This window comes from Salvelinus fontinalis, chromosome 39 (assembly GCF_029448725.1).
Source record: "Salvelinus fontinalis isolate EN_2023a chromosome 39, ASM2944872v1, whole genome shotgun sequence".
NCBI lineage: Eukaryota > Metazoa > Chordata > Actinopteri > Salmoniformes > Salmonidae > Salvelinus > Salvelinus fontinalis.
Genome location: NC_074703.1, coordinates 2,039,014 through 2,063,840, shown reverse-complemented (window position 1 = coordinate 2,063,840; position 24,827 = coordinate 2,039,014). Strand labels below are relative to the sequence as shown.

The 24,827-nt window shown below is 46.1% G+C and overlaps 1 protein-coding gene across 1 annotated transcript in view; it reads left to right on the top strand.

The window, feature by feature from the left end:
• The window catches only part of wif1 (wnt inhibitory factor 1), a 64,949-nt gene extending 40,590 nt beyond the window's left edge, over positions 1 to 24,359 (top strand). Inside the window, exons 6-10 of the mRNA XM_055905936.1 lie at positions 4,074 to 4,169; positions 9,856 to 9,951; positions 19,482 to 19,577; positions 20,007 to 20,102; positions 22,841 to 24,359. Of these exons, the coding sequence (XP_055761911.1) occupies positions 4,074 to 4,169; positions 9,856 to 9,951; positions 19,482 to 19,577; positions 20,007 to 20,102; positions 22,841 to 22,980 (524 nt within the window). The 3' untranslated portion in view covers positions 22,981 to 24,359. The remainder of the gene's footprint in view (positions 1 to 4,073; positions 4,170 to 9,855; positions 9,952 to 19,481; positions 19,578 to 20,006; positions 20,103 to 22,840) is intronic.
• The last annotated feature ends 468 nt before the right edge of the window (positions 24,360 to 24,827 follow it).

The window sequence follows — 24,827 nt, the reverse complement described above, 5'->3', positions numbered from 1 at the left end:
AGGCTCCCAATCAGAGACAACCGAAATCAGCTGTCTCTAATTGGGAACTCATTCAGGTAACCATAGACTCTCCTAGACCACTAAACATACATAGACAACACTAGACACATGTACTCCACACAAACCCATATACTATACAACAACCCCTTTACCATAAAAAACACCCAAAACCAACAAAACACAACCATTCCCCATGTCACACCCTGACCTAACTAAAATAATAAAGAAAACAAAGAATACTAAGGCCAGGGCGTGACATAACCCCCCCCTTAAGGTGCGAACTCCGGGCGCACCATTACACAGTCTAGGGGAGGGTCTGGGTGGGCTTCCATCCACGGTGGCGGCTCCGGCTCTGGTCGTGGTCCCCACGTCACCACAGTCCCTAACCACCTCCTTAGCTTCCTCAAAATGACCCCTCTCCACATTAACCCCATTGCATTAAGGGGCAGTCCCGGACTAAGGGGCAGCTCCGGACTAAGGGGCAGTACCAGGGTAAGGGGCAGTACCAGGGTAAGGGGCAGTTCCGAACTAAGGGGCAGTACCAGGGTAAGAGACAGCCCCAGGATAAGGGGCAGCACCAGGATAAGGGGCAGCTCCGGACTGAGGAACGGCAGCTCCGGACTGAGGGACTGCAGCTCCGGACTGAGGGACTGCAGCTCCGGACTGAGGGACTGCAGCTCCGGACTGAGGGACTGCAGCTCCGGACTGAAGCTCCGGACTGAGGGACGGCCGATGGCTGGCTGACGGATCTGGCTGCTCATGGCTAGCTGACGGATCTGGCTGCTCATGGCTAGCTGACGGATCTGGCTGCTCATGGCTAGCTGACGGATCTGGCTGCTCATGGCTAGCTGACGGATCTGGCTGCTCATGGCTAGCTGACGGATCTGGCTGCTCAAGGCTAGCTGACGGATCTGGCTGCTCAAGGCTAGCTGACGGATCTGGCTGCTCATGGCTAGCTGACGGATCTGGCTGCTCATGGCTAGCTGACGGATCTGGCTGCTCATGGCTGGCTGACGGATCTGGCTGCTCATGGCTGGCTGACGGATCTGGCTGCTCATGGCTGGCTGACGGATCTGGCTGCTCATGGCTGGCTGACGGATCTGGCTGCTCATGGCTGGCTGACGGATCTGGCTGCTCATGGCTAGCTGACGGATCTGGCTGCTCATGGCTAGCTGACGGATCTGGCTGCTCATGGCTAGCTGACGGATCTGGCTGCTCATGGCTAGCTGACGGATCTGGCTGCTCATGGCTGGCTGACGGATCTGGCTGCTCATGGCTGGCTGACTGATCTGGCAGATCCTGTCTGGTTGGCGGCTCTGGCAGATCCTGTCTGGTTGGCGGCTCTGGCAGATCCTGTCTGGTTGGCGGCTCTGGCAGATCCTGTCTGGTTGGCGGCTCTGGCAGATCCTGTCTGGTTGGCGGCTCTGGCGGCTCCTGTCTGACGGACGGCTCTAGCGGCTCCTGTCTGGCTGGCGGCTCTAGCGGCTCCTGTCTGGCGGACGGCTCAGTAGGCTCATGGCAGACGGGCGGCTTTGCAGGCTCATAGCAGACGGGCGGCTTTGCAGGCTCATTGCAGACGGATGGCTCAGATGGCGCTGGGGAGACGGATGGCTCAGATGGCGCTGGGGAGACGGATGGCTCAGATGGCGCTGGGGAGACGGATGGCTCAGATGGCGCTGGGGAGACGGGCAGTTCAGTCATCGCTGTGCAGACGGCAGACTCCTGCCGGCTGAGGCGCACTGTAGGCCTGGTGCGTGGTGCCGGGACTGGTGGCACCGGGCTGGGGACACGCATCTCAGGGCTAGTGCGGGGAGAAGGAACAGGGCATACTGGACCCTGGAGACGCACATTAGGCCTAGTGCGTGGTGCCGGCACTGGTGGTATCGGGCTGGGAACACGCATCTCAGGGCTAGTGCGGGGAGAAGGAACAGGGCATACTGGACCCTGGAGACGCACATTAGGCCTAGTGCGTGGTGCCGGAACTGGTGGTACCGGGCTAGGGACACGCATCTCAAGGCTAGTGCGGGGAGCAACAACAGGGCACACTGGACTCTCAAGGCGTACTATAGGCCTTGTGCGTGGTACCGGTACTGGTGGTACCGGGCTGAGGACCCGCACATCAGGGCGAGTACGGGGAGAAGGAACAGTGCGTACAGGACTCTGGAGACACACAGAGGGCTTGGTGCGTGGTGTAGGCACTGGTGGTAATGTGCTGGAGACACGCACCACAGGGCTAGTACGTGGAGGAAGAACAGGGCTCTGGAGACACCCAGGAAGCTTGATGCGTGGTGTAGGCACTGGTGGTAATGGGCTGGAAACACGCACCTCAAAGCTAGTGCGGGGAGCAGGAACAGTGCGTAAAGGGCTCTGGAGACGCACCTTAGACCTAGTGCTTGGTGCCGGAACTAGTGGTACAGGGCTGGGGACATGCATCTCAGGATGAGTGCAAAAAGTAGGAACAGGACACACCGGGTTGTGAAGGTGTACTGGAGACCTGGTGTGTATAGCCGGCATCAAATGTTCCGGAACTTTAACACAAGTTTCAGGCTGAGTACGAGGAACTGACACAGGTGGCATCGGACAGCTAATACGCTCCTCAGGGAGAATGCATTGCATACTCTGCCAAACCAACAGCTCTCTCTCTTCACTCTCCTCCAATTTCGTCAACAACTCTTCGAATGTCTCATAATCTCCCCTTCGTTCACTCTCCTCCAATCTGTCCAATAACTCCTCGACCCACTCAGACTCACCCCTCAACTTCGCCGACTGCTCCAAGTGCCCCCCTCCAAAAAAAATGTTGTGCTGTCTCTTGGGCTTCCTCCCGTGTCGCCGTGCTGCCTCCATCTCTGCCTTGGGGCAGTGATATTCCCCTGGCTGTGACCAGGGTCCTCTCCCGTCTAGAATTTCCTCCCACGTCCAGGAGTCTTGACATTGCTGCTGTTGCTTTGTTTTCCGCTGCTTGGTCCGATGGTGGGTAATTCTGTCACGATCGTGTGGAGGATTGACGGACCAAAACGCAGCTTTAGGAAAATAAGCCATCTCCTTTTTATTTACGAAGAAGGCACACGAAACAAAAACACTTAAACACTAAACAAAACAAGAAAACGATCGTGAAGCTAAAACAACGATGTGCACACACTGGCTACAAACGTATCACATAGACAATTACCCACAACCAATGAGAGCCTATGGCTACCCTAAATAAGGCTCCCAATCAGAGACAACCGAAATCAGCTGTCTCTAATTGGGAACTCATTCAGGTAACCATAGACTCTCCTAGACCACTAAACATACATAGACAACACTAGACACATGTACTCCACACAAACCCATATACTATACAACAACCCCTTTACCATAAAAAACACCCAAAACCAACAAAACACAAACATTCCCCATGTCACACCCTGACCTAACTAAAATAATAAAGAAAACAAAGAATACTAAGGCCAGGGCGTGACATACAAGCAGCTGAAGGTGAATTAAATGAATGTAGTGTTGAAGGGGTGAAGGGTTACAAGCAGCTGACGGTGAATTAAATGAATGTAGTGTTGAGGGGTGAAGGGTTACAATCAGCTGAAGGTGAATTAAATGAATGTAGTGTTGAAGGGTGAAGGGTTACAAGCAGCTGACGGTGAATTAAATGAATGTAGTGTTGAAGGGGTGAAGGGTTACAAGCAGCTGACGGGGAATTAAATGAATGTAGTGTTGAAGGGGTGAAGGGTTACAAGCAGCTGACGGTGAATTAAATGAATGTAGTGTTGAAGGGGTGAAGGGTTACAAGCAGCTGACGGTGAATTAAATGAATGTATTGTTGAGGGGTGAAGGGTTACAAGCAGCTGACGGTGAATTAAATGAATTTAGTGTTTAAGGGGTGAAGGGTTACAAGCAGCTGAAGGTGAATTAAATGAATGTATTGTTGAGGGGTGAAGGGTTACAAGCAGCTGACGGTGAATTAAATGAATTTAGTGTTGAAGGGGTGAAGGGTTACAAGCAGCTGAAGGTGAATTAAATATTTGAGGTTTCTGACGTAGATTTTTCTCCTCTCCTGTCCTCCTCCGCTCTCCCCCCAGCCCTCTGCTCTCCCAGGTGTCTGAATGGTGGACTATGTATGAGTCCAGGGGTGTGCATCTGCCCACCTGGTTACTATGGAGACGGCTGTGACAAAGGTACACTCACCTGAAACATGGACACAGTACACATTTCGTAGCCCCGGACAAACACACCTCATTCACCACTGGGGATCAACGAACTCCAACCGAGCTCGGGTTTGTTGTTTTGAAAGTCTCTGACAAGGGGTTCTATTGATGAAGTTTGGTTACTAGCTACCTTTTGAGAGGGGGATCCCGCAACGCGGTTAGCATCAGTTGCTGGGACCACTACTATCTGTCCAGGGATCCTCCAAAAGTCTATAGAGCTGCTTGGCGTAGCAGCTAGCCGAGCTGCTAACTAGCTAGCAAGTTAGCAAGGTTTCCTGAAAGCTTGAACACAGCCCGCGACGTGGTTAGCCCTTGTGGCTGGGGCCGCGTATTGTCCCAGGCTTGTGGCTGTCTAAATCCCTGCTGTTTGTTGCTGTCTCCATCTGCCTTGCGACCTGTCCTGTCTGGAACTGCGTGGAGTACCAAGCCTACCAGCCTACGTTGCTACCATGGCATCCAAAACCAAAGCCGGCGCGAGTACCACCGAGGACTGTAGTGTCTCTCTTTCACAGGTTGAAGAATCTTTTAAACGACCGAAAATATCAAGCAGAGATGTTACAACAACAGGAATATAGCTTCCAAGAACTTTGTCCAAATACAGAGATGATAAATAAATAAAAAGATGATCTGACCAGAGAGGTCCAGGACGTTAAGATGATCTGACCAGAGAGGTCCAGGACGTTAAGATGATCTGACCAGGGAGGTCCAGGATGTTAAGATGATCTGACCAGAGAGGTCCAGGATGTTAAGATGATCTGACCAGGGAGGTCCAGGATGTTAAGATGATCTGACCAGAGAGGTCCAGGATGTTAAGATGATCTGACCAGAGAGGTCCAGGACGTTAAGATGATCTGACCAGGGAGGTCCAGGATATTAAGATGATCTGACCAGAGAGGTCCAGGACGTTAAGATGATCTGACCAGAGAGGTCCAGGATGTTAAGATGATCTGACCAGAGAGGTCCAGGACGTTAAGATGATCTGACCAGAGAGGTCCAGGATGTTAAGATGATCTGACCAGAGAGGTCCAGGATATTAAGATGATCTGACCAAAGAGGTCCAGGATGTTAAGATGATCTGACTAGAGAGGTCCAGGATGTTAAGATGATCTGACCAGAGAGGTCCAGGACGTTAAGATGATCTGACCAGAGAGGTCCAGGATGTTAAGATGATTTGACTAGAGAGGTCCAGGATATTAAGATGATCTGACCAGAGAGGTCCAGGACATTAAGAACAGTTTGCAGTTCTCGCAGGGAGAGCTGGATGTCCTGAAAGAGACTTGCAGCAAGATGACAACAAACTGTGAGTTCACGTGTGATGACATCAACACTCTCTGTGGAATCATTATTACAGATGGCTGGGGAAAAATATCTAGAGGGACAAATCCAGGAGAAATAACATCGTTGTGGATGGCATACCAGAGTCTTCACATCACTGGGACAAGTTTGAGGAGAAAGGAAGACAAATGATCACTTTAAAAGCTGCAGATGGATCATGGGGAGATTGAGGTGGAGCCACGCCCACAGGTCTGGAACACCTGTAACCAGCCCAGGAGACAGACCCAGGCCGATATGTGGTTCTAGTTCCTGAGGTTTAAGGACAAGATGGCTGTTCTGGAGAGAGCCAATAACTTGAGATGAACAAAACATCTTCCTTAACGAGGACTTCTCCTAAGCTGTACACCAGAAGCGGAAAAGAACTTATCGCAGCCGTGAAAGCTGTCAGAGAGCGTGGGGACATTGTTTACATCCACTACAACAGGCTCATTGTCCACCCTCCCTCCCAAAAGACTGGGTAGGAGTGAGAGATCTGTTATTATTATTATGGTATTAATCATATGTACTGTACCCTTAGAAATAAGGTTTATGAGATCAATAACTGGCAACAAATAATCTGATAACATTCATATAATAATCATCTCTGAGATTCCTTTGACAATACAGCAGTAGCAATACAGAGATATAACATCTACAGAAAAGACAGGAATGCCTATGATGGAGATGTTGCTGTATATATTCAGAGCCATATCCCTGTAAAGCTTAGAGATGATCTCAGGTCTAATGCTGTTAAAAGTGTTGTGGTTGCAGGTTCACTGCCTCATCTAAAGCCTCCTATTTTAGGGTGTTGCTATTGGCCAACAAGTGCTGACATTCATTATCTGGACAATATGTGTGCAATGCTTGATAATGTGTGTGACGTTAACAGAGAGGTCTATTTTCTGGGCGTCCTGAATATAGATTGGTTTTCATCAAGCTGTCCGCTCAAGAGGAAGCTGCTCACTGTAACCAGTGTCTGTAATCTGGTTCAGGTTATTAATCAACCTACCAGGGTGTTTAACAAGAGGAAGCTGCTCACTGTAACCAGTGCCTGTAATCTGGTTCAGGTTATTAATCAACCTACCAGGGTGTTTAACAAGAGGAAGCTGCTCACTGTAACCAGTGCCTGTAATCTGGTTCAGGTTATTAATCAACCTACCAGGGTGTTTAACACGAGGAAGCTGCTCACTGTAACCAGTGTCTGTAATCTGGTTCAGGTTATTAATCAACCTACCAGGGTGTTTAACAAGAGGAAGCTGCTCACTGTAACCAGTGTCTGTAATCTGGTTCAGGTTATTAATCAACCTACCAGGGTGTTTAACAAGAGGAAGCTGCTCACTGTAACCAGTGTCTGTAATCTGGTTCAGGTTATTAATCAACCTACCAGGGTGTTTAACAAGAGGAAGCTGCTCACTGTAACCAGTGCCTGTAATCTGGTTCAGGTTATTAATCAACCTACCAGGGTGTTTAACAAGAGGAAGCTGCTCACTGTAACCAGTGCCTGTAATCTGGTTCAGGTTATTAATCAACCTTCCAGGGTGTTTAACAAGAGGAAGCTGCTCACTGTAACCAGTGTCTGTAATCTGGTTCAGGTTATTAATCAACCTACCAGGGTGTTTAACAAGAGGAAGCTGCTCACTGTAACCAGTGCCTGTAATCTGGTTCAGGTTATTAATCAACCTTCCAGGGTGTTTACAAACACTACAGCAACTATATCATCCATGTGTATTGGTCATATGTTTTTATCAATGCTGCAGAACTCCGCTCTAAAGGTGTATCCATACCCTTTGGATGTACTGAGCGTACACTCTTAGAAAAAAAGGTGCTCTCTAGAACATTAAACGGTTCTTCCTCTGTCCCCATAGGGGAACCCTTTTTGAAGAATGTTTGGTTGCAGCTAGAACCCTTTTGGGTTGTACCTGGGGGTTCCACCCTTTGGATTGATGGCAGCTTTGCACACTCTTGGCATTCTCTCAACCAGCTTCACCTGGAATGCTTTTCCAACAGTCTTGAAGGAGTTCCCACATATGCTGAGCACTTGTTTGGGTGATTATGGAGGCCAGGTCATCTGATGCTGCATTCCATCATTCTCCTTCTTGTACACTGGATCAGTGCTTGCAAGTAGGAAAAAACATGTTGACTCACCCTACTTGTAGAGACACGCCAGCAATGCCATCCTCCATCTTTCACGTTGCCTAAACGGCCTATGACCCTGTCACACAGTACACGCTTTTAGTTTTTGTTGTCCCTGGCTACCTGGCTAAAATGCTTGCTCGCTAGCCTATCTGCCTTTCATGGGCAACGATGCGCCAGGCCAGCTAGTTAACATTAGCCTTCTACATCTAGCTACACGTTGAACTTCCATCGTCTCAGGCCAAGGGGCACAATGTATGAATTTATGGTTTGGATCAGAATTGCCGTTATAATCATTGTCCAGTACGGAGAATTAAGTAAAACCACAAGTTCAAATCCCTATCTCTGTCCATGGCAAATTTAGGAATGGGACAATTTTAGCTAGCTAGCTACCGGAGGAAACTTGGTGTTACTTAGGATTGTAAACTCTCATGGTCAAAATATATAGATTCAATGGTTGTAAAGATGGGGAGAGGTCGGTCTGTAATAAAGAGATGCTCTGCTTTTTTGACACCCCACTCCACAAAGCAAGTCCTGCAGGCTCTAGTTTTATCTTATCTTGATTATTGCCCAGTCATATGGTGTGGTGCTGCAAAGAAGGACCTAGAAAAACGTCAGCTGGTCCAGAGCAGAGCGGCAGTGTAATCAGAGGGCTGATATCAATACTATAAATGCCAGTCTCTCTTGGCTAAGAGCTGAGGACAGACTGACTACATCACTTCTTCTTTTTAGAAGAAATCCTTCATGTGTTTGAAATTGTTTGTATCGTCAACTTACACACAGTTCTGACACACACACTTACCCCACCGGTAGTGCTGAGTGATTAGTGCTTTATGAGGTCACTTCGTTTCCGGTTCGATTCTTTTTTTTAAAGGAATCACGATTTTCTGTTTTCGATAATAAATTTAAAAAAACATTAAATGCATTATGTGATTTGAATTCTGTATCAAAGAATAAAACAATTAATAAAAATCCCATGATGCTAGTGACTTACCATTACTGCTTATCACTTATTAACCATAATTTATTCACTTTACTTTCATAAAATATTTCAGTTGTGTTTATTACATTGGTTTTATTTGATGACTTTATTATTTAATTCCAAGTCCTCATCTCATCTCTATCGAGTTGCTGTCTGATAAAATCACCATTTTAGTAGTTCTTCAAAGTAAACAAGGCTTACTTTTATGACTGCTGAATACCAACTATCAATCATTCATGTATTTTCAGGTAGAGACACCGTCACAAAGCGACTGCTCTCTGTGTATCCCTCTTCTGTTTCTTACGCAGCAGGTCGTAAAAGAAACAGACGGACAATGGATTATGGTCGTTGTAGTTCATTATCACGTTTTCTGCGCTAAACTACGGCCTGTTGGAAAACTACAACTCCCTACTACGTCGCACAGTTGGTGCATGATCTGAGATATCGCTAGAGAAACAATGCAGTGCATTGAGCTCACCCCAAAAAATACAAAAATAAAGAACTGGAATTCAAATAATTGAACTGAGATTATCTGGTTGAAAAACAAATGCGAACATGACAAGGGTTTCCATGGTGACATGTGATTTTGATAAATCACTCAGCACTACCCAGCAGACATGCCACCTTTTCACAGTCCCCAAATCCAGAACAAATGTAAGAAAGTGTACAGTATTATACAGAGGCATTATTGCATGGAACTCCCTTCCATCTCAGATTGATCTAGTGAACAGCAAACCTGGTTTTAATAAGTTGGTAAAGCAACACCTCTCCCCTATTTGACCTAGATATTTTGTGTGTATTGATATGTAAGCTATGTGTGACGTTTTAAATGTACTGTATGTAGTTCTGTCCTTGAACTGTTCTTGTTTATTCATGTTCTGTGTTCTGTATTATGATTCATGTTTTGTGTTCTGTGTTCTGTGTTCTGTATTATGTTCTGTATTATGTTCTGTGTTCTGTGTTCTGTATTATGTTCTGTATTATGTTCTGTGTTCTGTGTTCTGTATTATGTTCTGTGTTCTGTATTATGTTCTGTGTTCTGTATTATGTTCTGTGTTCTGTGTGGACCCCAGGAAGAGTTGCTGCTGCTTTCACAACAGCTAATGGGGATCCTAATAAAATACCAAAATGTATCATGTCAACGTTGTCAATCTAATCGTCATCCTAATTTTAATCTGCTGTAATTAAATCCCGACTACACTGATCTATGTTGTGTTCCCTCTCTAGCTAACTGCAGCATCACGTGTTTAAACGGAGGGACGTGCTTCCACCCAGGGAAGTGTATCTGTCCTGCAGGCTACGAGGGACCACGCTGTGGGATCAGTGAGTTACACTTTACCTAACAACTCTACTACTACTACTACTACTTACTACTACTAACTACTACTGCTACTACTCACTAACTAATACTAATACTACTACTAACTAATACTAGTACTAACTACTATACTACTACTACTAACTACTACTGCTACTACTACTACTACTACTACTACTACTACTACTACTACTACTACTGCTACTACTAACTACTACTAACTACTACTGCTACTACTCACTAACTAATACTAATACTACTACTAACTAATACTAGTACTAACTACTACTACTACTACTAGTACTAACTACTACTGCTACTACTACTACTACTACTACTGCTGCTACTACTACAGCTACTACTACTACTACTACTACTACTACTACTACTGCTACTACTACTACTACTACTACTACTACTACTACTACTACTACTGCTACTACGACTACAACTACTACTAACTACTACTAGTACTAACTGCTACTACAACTACTACTGCTACTACTACAACTACTACTACTGCTACTGCTACTACTAACTACTACTGCTACTACTACTACTACTACTGCTACTACTGCTACTAATACTACTACTACTACAACTACTACTACTGCTACTGCTACTACTAACTACTACTGCTACTACTACTACTACTACTGCTACTACTGCTACTAATACTACTACTACTAACTACTACTACTACTGCTACTACAACTACTACTACTGCTACTACTACTACTACTACTACTACTACTACTAACTAAAACTGCTACTACTACTACTACTACTGCTACTACTACTACTACTACTACTACTACTACTACTACTACTACTACTACTACTACTACTACTACTACTACTGCTACAACTACTACTATTACTACTACTACTACTACTACTACTACTACTACTACTACTACTGCTACTACTACTACTGCTACTACTACTGCTACTACTACTACTACTACTACTGCTACTACTACTACTACTACTACTACTACTACTACTAACTTCTACTGTTATTACAGCTGCTCTGTTCAACTTTTAGACATACAATCCCAAAAGCAGGGGAATGTAGCCTCCAGTCCAGAGTATTTTTGTCACCTAACCTTCGGTAATGACGTCATCCAAATAAACACCGTGTTGTCACTCTGATGGCAACAGGGTGGAAACCCTGAGAGGGTAAACAAGTGATGTCATGTTTCACCGTCTGCTACTGTGGGGCCACGAGGAAGCAGATGTAACAACCACCAACTGCTGTTTAATCACTATCCAGATGAACACTATATCTGCATTACGCTATGGGAGAGTCTACTTTTTATGCCAAGTGGCGCTTTGTGGCTAAGGTTTACGTTCATTAGTGTAATATATTTTGTTTTTTTGTGGCGGAATTGAGGTTTGGGTTAACATTTAAAGATGGAGAATACACGTTGTATGGTGTTGATTTAACTGAATATTACGCTTGGTGGAATGTCTCCTGTTACAGCTGCTCTCTGACTACGTAGAGATAACCATCATAAACCTGTTATTACAGCTGCTCTGTGACTACGTAGAGATAACCAACATAAACCTATTATTACAGCTGCTCTCTGACTACATATAGATAACCAACATAAACCTGTCATTATAGCTGCTCTCTGACTACGTAGAGATAACCATCAAAAACCTGTTATTACAGCTGCTCTCTGACTACGTAGAGATAACCAACATAAACCTATTATTACAGCTGCTCTCTGACTATGTAGAGATAACCAACATAAACCTGTTATTACAGCTGCTCTCTGACTACGTAGAGATAACCAACATACACCTGTTATTACAGCTGCTCACTGACTACGTATAGATAACCAACATAAACCTATTATTACAGCTGCTCTCTGACTACGTAGAGATAACCAACATACAACCTGTTATTACAGCTGCTCTCTGACTACAGCTGCTCTCTGACTACGTAGAGATAACCATCATAAACCTGTTATTACAGCTGCTCTCTGACTACGTAGAGATAACCATCCTAAACCTGTTATTACAGCTGCTCTCTGACTACGTAGAGATAACCAACATAAACCTGTTATTACAGCTGCTCTCTGACTACGTAGAGATAACCAACATAAACCTGTTATTACAGCTGCTCTCTAACTACGTAGAGATAACCATCATAAACCTGTTATTACAGCTGCTCTCTGACTACGTAGAGATAACCAACATAAACCTATTATTACAGCTGCTCTCTGACTACAGCTGCTCACTGACTACGTAGAGATAACCATCATAAACCTGTTATTACAGCTGCTCTCTGACTACAGCTGCTCTCTGACTACAGCTGCTCTCTGACTACGTAGAGATAACCATCATAAACCTGTTATTACAGCTGCTCTCTGACTATGTATAGATAACCATCATAAACCTGTTACTACAGCTGCTCTCTGACTACGTAGAGATAACCATCATAAACCTGTTATTACAGCTGCTCTCTGACTACGTATAGATAGCCATCATAAACCTGTTATTACAGCTGCTCTCTGACTACAGCTGCTCTCTGACTACAGCTGCTCTCTGACTACGTAGAGATAACCAACATACACCTGTTATTACAGCTGCTCTCTGACTACAGCTGCTCTCTGACTACGTAGAGATAACCATCATAAACCTGTTATTACAGCTGCTCTCTGACTACAGCTGCTCTCTGACTACGTAGAGATAACCAACATAAACCTGTTATTACAGCTGCTCTCTGACTACGTATAGATAACCATCATAAACCTGTTATTACAGCTGCTCTCTGACTACGTATAGATAACCAACATAAACCTGTTATTACAGCTGCTCTCTGACTACGTATAGATAACCATCATAAACCTGTTATTACAGCTGCTCTCTGACTACAGCTGCTCTCTGACTACAGCTGCTCTCTGACTACAGCTGCTCTCTGACTACGTATAGATAACCAACATAAACCTGTTATTACAGCTGCTCTCTGACTACGTAGAGATAACCAACATACACCTGTTATTACAGCTGCTCTCTGACTACTTAGAGATAACCAACATACACCTATTATTACAGCTGCTCTCTGACTACGTATAGATAACCAACAGAAACCTGTTATTACAGCTGCTCTCTGACTACAGCTGCTCTCTGACTACGTAGAGATAACCAACATAAACCTATTATTACAGCTGCTCTCTGACTACAGCTTCTCTCTGACTATGTAGGGATAACCAACATAAACCTGTTATTACAGCTGCTCTCTGACTACAGCTGCTCTCTGACTACAGCTGCTCTCTGACTACAGCTGCTCTCTGACTACGTATAGATAACCAACATAAACCTGTTATTACAGCTGCTCTCTGACTACGTATAGATAACCATCATAAACCTGTTATTACAGCTGCTCTCTGACTACAGCTGCTCTCTGACTACGTAGAGATAACCAACATAAACCTATTATTACAGCTGCTCTCTGACTACAGCTGCTCTCTGACTATGTAGAGATAACCAACATAAACCTGTTATTACAGCTGCTCTCTGACTACAGCTGCTCTCTGACTACAGCTGCTCTCTGACTACAGCTGCTCTCTGACTACGTATAGATAACCAACATAAACCTGTTATTACAGCTGCTCTCTGACTACGTATAGATAACCATCATAAAACTGTTATTACAGATGCTCTCTGACTACAGCTGCTCTCTGACTACGTATAGATTACCAACATAAACCTGTTATTACAGCTGCTCTCTGACTACAGCTGCTCTCTGACTACGTATAGATAACCATCATAAACCTGTTATTAAAGCTGCTCTCTGACTACGTATAGATAACCAACATAAACCTGTTATTACAGCTGCTCTCTGACTACAGCTGCTCTCTGACTACATATAGATAACCAACATACACCTGTTATTACAGCTGCTCTCTGACTACTTAGAGATAACCAACATACACCTATTATTACAGCTGCTCTCTGACTACGTATAGATAACCAACAGAAACCTGTTATTACAGCTGCTCTCTGACTACAGCTGCTCTCTGACTACGTAGAGATAACCAACATAAACCTATTATTACAGCTGCTCTCTGACTACAGCTGCTCTCTGACTATGTAGAGATAACCAACATAAACCTGTTATTACAGCTGCTCTCTGACTACAGCTGCTCTCTGACTACGTATAGATAACCAACATAAACCTGTTATACAGCTGCTCTCTGACTACGTATAGATAACCAACATAAACCTGTTATTACAGCTGCTCTCTGACTACAGCTGCTCTCTGACTACGTATAGATTACCAACATAAACCTGTTATTACAGCTGCTCTCTGACTACAGCTGCTCTCTGACTACGTATAGATAACCATCATAAACCTGTTATTAAAGCTGCTCTCTGACTACGTATAGATAACCAACATAAACCTGTTATTACAGCTGCTCTCTGACTACAGCTGCTCTCTGACTACGTATAGATAACCAACATACACCTGTTATTACAGCTGCTCTCTGACTACATATAGATAACCAACATAAACCTATTATTACAGCTGCTCTCTGACTACGTAGAGATAACCAACATAAAACCCTGTATTTAAAACCTGCCTTTATTCCAGATTGCTGTTGTGTCATAATGTTTCACAACTGAAAGACAGGATCAAAAGACAGGAACTGCATACCAAATGGAATCCTATTCACACCCTAGGGGCCCTAGTCAAATGGTCCCCTATTCACACCCTAGGGGCCCTAGTCAAATGGTCCCCTATTCACACCCTAGGGGCCCTAGTCAAATGGTCCCCTATTCACACCCTAGGGGCCCTAGTCAAATGGTCCCCTATTCACACCCTAGGGGCCCTAGTCAAATGACACCCTATTCACACCCTAGGGGCCCTAGTCAAATGGCACCCTATTCACACCCTAGGGGCCCTAGTCAAATGGTCCCCTATTCACACCCTAGGGGCCCTAGTCAAATGGCATGCTATTCACTCTCTAGGGGCCCTAGTCAAATGTCATGCTATTCACTCCCTAGGGGCCCTAGTCAAATGGTCCCCTATTCCCACCCTAGGGGCCCTAGTCAAATGGCATGCTATTCACTCTCTAGGGGCCCTAGTCAAATGTTCCCCTATTCACACCCTAGGGGCCCTAGTCAAATGGCATGCTATTCACTCTCTAGGGGCCCTAGTCAAATGTCATGCTATTCACTCCCTAGGGGCCCTAGTCAAATGACACCCTATTCACACCCTAGGGGCCCTAGTCAAATGGCACCCTATTCACACCCTATGGGCCCTAGTCAAATGGCATCCTATTCACACCCTAGGGGCCCTAGTCAAATGGTCCCCTATTCACACCCTAGGGGCCCTAGTCAAATGGCATGCTATTCACTCTCTAGGGGCCCTAGTCAAATGTCATGCTATTCACTCCCTAGGGGCCCTAGTCAAATGGCACCCTATTCACACCCTATGGGCCCTAGTCAAATGGCATCCTATTCACACCCTAGGGGCCCTAGTCAAATGGCATCCTATTCACACTCTAGGGGCCCTAGTCAAATGGCAACCTATTCACACCCAGGGGCCCTAGTCAAATGTCATGCTATTCACTCCCTAGGGGCCCTAGTCAATTGGCATCCTATTCACACCCAGGGGCCCTAGTCAAATGGCATCCTATTCACATGCAGGGGCCCTAGTCAAATGGCACCCTATTCACACCCTAGGGGCCCTAGTCAAATGGCACCCTATTCGGCACCCTATTCACACCCTAGGGGCCCTAGTCAAATGGCACCCTATTCACATCCAGGGGCCCTAGTCAAATGGCATCCTATTCACATCCAGGGGCCCTAGTCAAATGGCACCCTATTCACACCCTAGGGGCCCTAGTCAAATGGCACCCTATTCACACCCTAGGGGCCCTAGTCAAATGGCATCCTATTCACATCCAGGGGCCCTAGTCAAATGGCACCCTATTCACACCCTAGGGGCCCTAGTCAAATGGCATCCTATTCACACCCAGGGGCCCTAGTCAAATGGCACCCTATTCACACCCTAGGGGCCCTAGTCAAATGGCAACCTATTCACACCCAGGGGCCCTAGTCAAATGTCATGCTATTCACTCCCTAGGGGCCCTAGTCAAATGGCATCCTATTCACACCCAGGGGCTCTAGTCAAATGGCATCCTATTCACATCCAGGGGCCCTAGTCAAATGGCACCCTATTCACACCCTAGGGGCCCTAGTCAAATGGCACCCTATTCACACCCTAGGGGCCCTAGTCAAATGGCACCCTATTCACATCCAGGGGCCCTAGTCAAATGGCACCCTATTCACATCCATGGGCCCTAGTCAAATGGCACCCTATGCACACCCTAGGGGCCCTAGTCAAATGGCACCCTATTCACACCCTAGGGGCCCTAGTCAAATGGCACCCTATTCACACCCTAGGGGCCCTAGTCAAATGGCATCCTATTCACACCCAGGGGCCCTAGTCAAATGGCATCCTATTCACATCCAGGGGCCCTAGTCAAATGGCACCCTATTCACACCCTAGGGGCCCTAGTCAAATGGCACCCTATTCACACCCTAGGGGCCCTAGTCAAATGGCACCCTATTCACATCCAGGGGCCCTAGTCAAATGGCACCCTATTCACATCCATGGGCCCTAGTCAAATGGCACCCTATGCACACCCTAGGGGCCCTAGTCAAATGGCACCCTATTCACACCCTAGGGGCCCTAGTCAAATGGCACCCTATTCACACCCTAGGGGCCCTAGTCAAATGGCATCCTATTCACACCCAGGGGCCCTAGTCAAATGGCATCCTATTCACATCCAGGGGCCCTAGTCAAATGGCATCCTATTCACACCCAGGGGCCCTAGTCAAATGGCATCCTATTCACACCCTAGGGGCCCTAGTCAAATGGCATCCTATTCACATCCAGGGGCCCTAGTCAAATGGCACCCTATTCACACCCTAGGGGCCCTAGTCAAATGGCACCCTATTCACACCCTAGGGGCCCTAGTCAAATGGCATCCTATTCACATCCAGGGGCCCTAGTCAAATGGCACCCTATTCACACCTTAGGGGCCCTAGTCAAATGGCATCCTATTCACATCCAGGGGCCCTAGTCAAATGGCACCCTATTCACACCCTAGTCAAATGGCATCCTATTCACATCCAGGGGCCCTAGTCAAATGGCACCCTATTCACATCCAGGGGCCCTAGTCAAATGGCACCCTATTCACACCCTAGGGGCCCTAGTCAAATGGCATCCTATTCACATCCAGGGGCCCTAGTCAAATGGCATCCTATTCACATCCAGGGGCCCTAGTCAAATGGCACCCTATTCACACCCTAGGGGCCCTAGTCAAATGGCATCCTATTCACACCCAGGGGCCCTAGTCAAATGGCACCCTATTCACACCCTAGGGGCCTTAGTCAAATGGCACCCTATTCACACCCTAGGGGCCCTAGTCAAATGGCATCCTATTCACACCCTAGGGGCCCTAGTCAAATGGTTCCCAGTCAGAAGGGCGGGGCAGGCTGGTGATCTACAGTTCCCAGTTAGAAGGGCGGGGCAGGCTGGTGATCTACAGTTCCCAGTCAGAAGGGCGGGGCAGGCTGGTGATCTACAGTTCCCAGTCAGAAGGGCGGGGCAGGCTGGTGATCTACAGTTCCCAGTCAGAAGGGCGGGGCAGGCTGGTGTTCTACAGTTCCCAGTCAGAAGGGCGGGGCAGGCTGGTGTTCTACAGTTCCCAGTCAGAAGGGCGGGGCAGGCTGGTGTTCTACAGTTCCCAGTCAGAAGGGCGGGGCAGGCTGGTGTTCTACAGTTCCCAGTCAGAAGGGCGGGGCAGGCTGGTGATCTCCAGTTCCCAGTCAGAAGGGCGGGACAGGCTGGTGATCTACAGTTCCCAGTCAGAAGGGCGGGGCAGGCTGGTGATCTACAGTTCTCAGTCAGAAGGGCGGGGCAGGCTGGTGATCTACAGTTCTCAGTCAGAAGGGCAGGGCAGGCTGGTGTTCTACAGTTCCCAGTCAGAAGGGCGGGGCAGGCTGGTGATCTACAGTTCCGTCAGAAGGGCGGGGCAGGCTGGTGATCTACAGTTCCCAGTCAGAAGGGCGGGGCAGGCTGGTGTTCTACAGTTCCCAGTCAGAAGGGCGGGGCAGGCTGGTGATCTACAGTTCCCAGTCAGAAGGGCAGGGCAGGCTGGTGATCTACAGTTCCCAGTCAGAAGGGCGGGGCAGGCTGGTGTTCTACAGTTCCCAGTCAGAAGGGCGGGGCAGGCTGGTGTTCTACAGTTCCCAGTCAGAAGGGCGGAGCAGGCTGGTGTTCTACAGTTCCCAGTCAGAAGGGCGGAGCAGACTGGTGTTCTACAGTTCCCAGTCAAAAGGGTGGGGCAGACTGGTGGTGTAGCGCCAAACAATTTAAAGACTTAAAACACAGCTAGTTTATACATCCCAAATGGCAGCCTGTCCCCTATGGGGCCCTGGTCTAAACTAGTGCACTCTGTAGGGAATAGGGTGCCGTTTGGGACCGAGATAATATCAAAACCACTTTTCAAACATAAAGCGCAGTTAATGCCGCCTTCTGAAGGTAAATGATATCGCAGTAAGCCTCTGTGAAGTTGAAACAGGCTTTGATAGAGCTCTGTGAACTCTCTCTCTCTTTCTCTCTCTCTCTCTCTCTCTCTCTCTCTCTCTCTCTCTCTCTCTCTCTCTCTCTCTCTCTCTCTCTCTGTCTCTCTCTCTCTCTCTCTCTCTCTCACTCTCTCTCTCTCTCTGTCTCTCTCTCTCTCTCTTTCTCACTGTCTCTCTCTCTTTCTGTCTCTCTCTCTCTTTCTCTCTCGCTCTGTCTCTCTTTCTCTCTGTCTCTCTCTCTCTCTCTCTCTCTCTTTCTCTCTTTCTCTCTCTCATAATTTTCTTCCTAGCGTCCCCCCTTATTGTCTGTGCTCCAGGGATATATGAATGTCATTGATATGTGTGAGAACAAAAGAATGGGTTGAGACTCAGGAAGACGTTGATCTAATATGGAGGCGTGAACCTAATCTCTCAGATGTCTCTGCTCCCAGCGGGAAACTGTGTTATTGAAAGAGGTTGATTTCCTTTTACCACCTCCACTTCTCTTACTATCCATTTCTACCTCCGTTTGCGTCCCAAAAGGCACCCTAATTCCCATAGTGCCCTGATCAAAAGTAGTGCACTAAGTAGAGAATAGTGTACCATTTGGGGCATACGGTCATCTGTATTAAACCCCTGGGGGGACCAGGGGTAATTGATCGTTTGACCCACAGAATGTCTAAGACAAGCATGTACAGCACATGCCATTCCGTCTCCCACCGTCTTCCACACTGAAAGTAATGGACGTCTACAATATTATATTTTATATCAACTTGGGACAGTTTCCCAGAGCCAAGAAGAATCCTATTCCTAGACTTTAAAAAAGCATGTTAAATATAGAATGTCTTTTAGCCAATCAGTAGGCTGAGGCCTTGTGTTTAACTGTACAGTATAGATGACTGCTACTCTACATGTGAGCCTGTCTCGTGTCTGTGTCGTTCAGGTAAATGTCTCCAGCCCTGCAGAAATGGAGGGAAATGCACTGGGAAAAACAAATGCAAATGTGACAAGGGTTTCCACGGTGACCTGTGTTCCAAGGGTAAGTCTAACCCGACCCGGACGCTGCTGCGGCTTCTGCTTTGGGATGAACTGAGGGAATATAATGGAAACACGTACTATGTAGCATGGAAGAACGTGACATGTTGTGTTTTGTATCATAAAGTCATGTTTTCATGTGTCAGAATATGTATGTGAGTCTGACAATATGTGTCTCTGACAATGTGTGTATCTGATAATATGTGTCTCTGACAATGTGTGTATCTGATAATGTGTGTCTCTGATAATATGTGTCTCTGACAATGTGTGTATCTGATAATATGTGTCTCTGACAATGTGTGTATCTGATAATGTGTGTCTCTGATAATGTGTGTATCTGATAATATGTGTATCTGATAATGTGTGTATCTGATAATGTGTGTATCTGATAATATGTGTCTCTGAAAATGTGTGTGTGTGTGTGTGTGTGCAGCTGTCTGTGAGCCCAGCTGTGGAGCCCACGGGACCTGTGTGGAACCTAACAAGTGCCTGTGTAAGGAGGGCTGGCACGGACGCCACTGTAACAAGAGTGAGTTTAGTGGTTTAGTAACACTGTAATTAGAGTGAGTTTAGTGGTTTAATATCACTGTAATTAGAGTGAGTTTAGTGGTTTAGTAACACTGTAATTAGAGTGAGTTTAGTGGTTTAATATCACTGTAATTAGAGTGAGTTTAGTGGTTTAGTAACACTGTAATTAGAGTGAGTTTAGTGGTTTAGTAACACTGTAATTAGAGTGAGTTTAGTGGTTTAGTAACACTGTAATTAGAGTGAGTTTAGTGGTTTAGTAACACTGTAATTAGAGTGAGTTTAGTGGTTTAATAACACTGTAATTAGAGTGAGTTTAGTGGTTTAGTAACACTGTAATGAGAGTGAGTTTAGTGGTTTAATAACACTGTAATTAGAGTGAGTTTAGTGGTTTAATATCACTGTAATTAGAGTGAGTTTAGTGGTTTAGTAACACTGTAATTAGAGTGAGTTTAGTGGTTTAATATCACTGTAATGAGAGTGAGTTTAGTGGTTTAATAACACTGTAATTAGAGTGAGTTTAGTGGTTTAGTAACACTATAATTAGAGTGAGTTTAGTGGTTTAGTAACACTGTAATTAGAGTGAGTTTAGTGGTTTAGTAACACTGTAATTAGAGTGAGTTTAGTGGTTTAATATCACTGTAATGAGAGTGAGTTTAGTGGTTTAATAACACTGTAATTAGAGTGAGTTTAGTGGTTTAGTAACACTGTAATTAGAGTGAGTTTAGTGGTTTAATATCACTGTAATTAGAGTGAGTTTAGTGGTTTAGTAACACTGTAATTAGAGTGAGTTTAGTGGTTTAATAACACTGTAATTAGAGTGAGTTTAGTGGTTTAGTAACACTGTAATGAGAGTGAGTTTAGTGGTTTAGTAACACTGTAATTAGAGTGAGTTTAGTGGTTTAGTAACACTGTAATTAGAGTGAGTTTAGTGGTTTAGTAACACTGTAATTAGAGTGAGTTTAGTGGTTTAGTAACACTATAATTAGAGTGAGTTTAGTGGTTTAGTAACACTGTAATTAGAGTGAGTTTAGTGGTTTAGTAACACTATAATTAGAGTGAGTTTAGTGGTTTAGTAACACTGTAATTAGAGTGAGTTTAGTGGTTTAGTAACACTGTAATTAGAGTGAGTTTAGTGGTTTAATATCACTGTAATGAGAGTGAGTTTAGTGGTTTAATAACACTGTAATTAGAGTGAGTTTAGTGGTTTAGTAACACTGTAATTAGAGTGAGTTTAGTGGTTTAATATCACTGTAATTAGAGTGAGTTTAGTGGTTTAGTAACACTGTAATTAGAGTGAGTTTAGTGGTTTAATAACACTGTAATTAGAGTGAGTTTAGTGGTTTAGTAACACTGTAATGAGAGTGAGTTTAGTGGTTTAGTAACACTGTAATTAGAGTGAGTTTAGTGGTTTAGTAACACTGTAATTAGAGTGAGTTTAGTGGTTTAATATCACTGTAATTAGAGTGAGTTTAGTGGTTTAATATCACTGTAATGAGAGTGAGTTTAGTGGTTTAGTAACACTGTAATTAGAGTGAGTTTAGTGGTTTAGTAACACTGTAATTAGAGTGAGTTTAGTGGTTTAGTAACACTGTAATTAGAGTGAGTTTAGTGGTTTAGTAACACTGTAATTAGAGTGAGTTTAGTGGTTTAGTAACACTGTAATTAGAGTGAGTTTAGTGGTTTAGTAACACTGTAATTAGAGTGAGTTTAGTGACCCCTGAGTTTAGTAACCCCTATTCCCTTTATAGTGCACCACATTTAACCAGAGCCGTATGAGGCCTGGTGGTAATTAGTGTACCATAGGCCAGGGAATAGGGTAACTCAACACAACGCTGACTTGGGTTCAGCTCATAGAAGAATGAATGAAAAAGAGTCTTGGGCTCTGACAAACTCAACTCCACTCCACACTTTAAGTTGTTATTTCTCTGCTGTGGTGGAGCCTCTGAGGAAAACCCCTGCCCACATGTTTGGGCTCCCCAGTGGCGCAGCGGTCTAAGGCACTGCGTCTCAGTGCTAGAGATGTCACTACGTACACCCTGGTTCGAATCCAGGCTGTATCACAACCGGCCATGATTAGGAGTCCCATAGGGCTGCGCTCAATCGGGTTTGGCCGAGCGTCGGCCCAGCGTCGTCCGGGTTTGGCCCGATGTAGGCCGTCATTAAATAAGAATTTGACTTGCCTAGTTAAATAAAAAGTTAAATAAAAATTAAAAAATCTGACAGGAAGAAGGGAAGCTGCAACATATCAGATCACGGTCACACACAAAGGCTACTTATTGGTGTTACGTCATTAGTCTTCTTGATTTGGTTCCAGATCAGAACAGAGGGAACACTAGAAACAACAGGAAAACATGACTAGTGTTGAGTGGTGCTCCTCTCAGGGCCTCTACACATACCTTTCATCACATGACCTACCACTTCCACCTCTCTCACCCTCTCCTTCTCTACCTCTCTTCCCCCTCTCACCCTCTCTCTCTCTCACCCTATCTCCATCTCTCTCTCTCACCCTATCTCCATCTCTCTCTCTCACCCTCTCTCTCTCTCTCTCTCCCTCTCTCTCTCCTCTCTCTCCTCTCTCTCTCTCTCTCATCCCTCTCTCTCTCTCTCTCTCTCTCCCTCTCTCTCTCTCTCACCCTCACCCTCTCCCTCTCTCTCTCTCATTCTCTCTCTCTCTCTCTCTCTCTCTCTCTCTCTCTCTCTCTCTCTCTCTCTCTCACCCTCTCTCTCTCTCTCTCTCAGGATACAGAGGAGGTGCCCCTAACACCCATCGTCTCTCATCAGGCCCTAAACACAAGCCTCAGCAGCCCTCCTCCTCTGCCAAGGAGGTGAAAGACGTCCCCGATGCCGACATCCCAGCAGAGACCAATTACGTGGTATAAGAGCTGGGTCCAGACAACGACACCTGGGTTCAAGCACTATTCAACATCTTTCAGATACTTTCAGCGTCTGCTCGAGTCCGATTGGCAGTGCCTGGTGGGCGGGGCCTGGTGTGCGGGGTCTGATGGGTTGGGTTTGATGAGAGGGGTTTTTGATGGGGGGATTTTGCGGTTTTAGGACTGTGCTACTGGTCTGTTAAACCAGGCAAACTCAATCAACAATATATTAAGCATGTTGAACTATTTGAAGTACTATTTGAACCCAAGTCTGCAGATAACCCCACCAGTCCCCCAGCACCTCCTCCTCTCCTCTGTGGTAGACTACTTATACCCATACGTGATGTTATACACCAGTCCCCCAGCACCTCCTCCTCTCCTCTGTGGTAGACTACTTATACCCATACGTGATGTTATACACCAGTCCCCCAGCACCTCCTCCTCTCCTCTGTGGTAGACTACTTATACCCATACGTGATGTTATACACCAGTCCCCCAGCACCTCCTCCTCTCCTCTGTGGTAGACTACTTATACCCATACGTGATGTTATACACCAGTCCCCCAGCACCTCCTCCTCTCCTCTGTGGTAGACTACTTATACCCATACGTGATGTTATACACCAGTCCCCCAGCACCTCCTCCTCTCCTCTGTGGTAGACTACTTATACCCATACGTGATGTTATACACCAGTCCCCCAGCACCTCCTCCTCTCCTCTGTGGTAGACTACTTATACCCATACGTGATGTTATACACCAGTCCCCCAGCACCTCCTCCTCTCCTCTGTGGTAGACTACTTATACCCATACGTGATGTTATACACCAGTCCCCCAGCACCTCCTCCTCTCCTCTGTGGTAGACTACTTATACCCATACGTGATGTTATACACCATTATTACCACACCTACCTATCCTCAGCCCCTCCCACTACCTAGCTACCTTAGATAGCTATCCTCAGCCCCTCCCACTACCTAGATACCTATCCTCATCCCCTCCCACTACCTAGATACCTATCCTCATCCCCTCCCACTACTTAGATACCTATCCTCATCCCCTACCACTACCTAGATACCTACCCTCATCCCCTCCCACTACCTAGATACCTTAGATACCTACCCTCATCCCCTCCCACTACCTAGCTACCTTAGATACCTACCCTCATCCCCTCCCACTACCTAGATACCTTAGATACCTATCCTCATCCCCTCCCACTACCTATATACCTTAGATACCTACCCTCATCCCCTCCCACTACCTAGATACCTACCCTCACCCCCTCCCACTACCTAGATACCTATCCTCATCCCCTCCCACTACCTAGATACCTTAGATACCTACCCTCATCCCCTCCCACTACCTAGATACCTACCCTCATCCCCTCCCACTACCTAGATACCTACCCTCATCCCCTCCCACTACCTAGATACCTATCCTCATCCCCTCCCACTACCTAGCTACCTTAGATACCTACCCTCATCCCCTCCCACTACCTAGATACCTTAGATACCTATCCTCATCCCCTCCCACTACCTAGATACCTACCCTCATCCCCTCCCACTACCTAGATACCTATCCTCATCCCCTCCCACTACCTAGATACCTTAGATACCTACCCTCATCCCCTCCCACTACCTAGATACCTACCCTCACCCCCTCCCACTACCTAGATACCTATCCTCATCCCCTCCCACTACCTAGCTACCTTAGATACCTATCCTCATCCCCTCCCACTACCTAGATACCTTAGATACCTATCCTCATCCCCTCCCACTACCTAGATACCTACCCTCATCCCCTCCCACTACCTAGATACCTATCCTCATCCCCTCCCACTACCTAGATACCTTAGATAC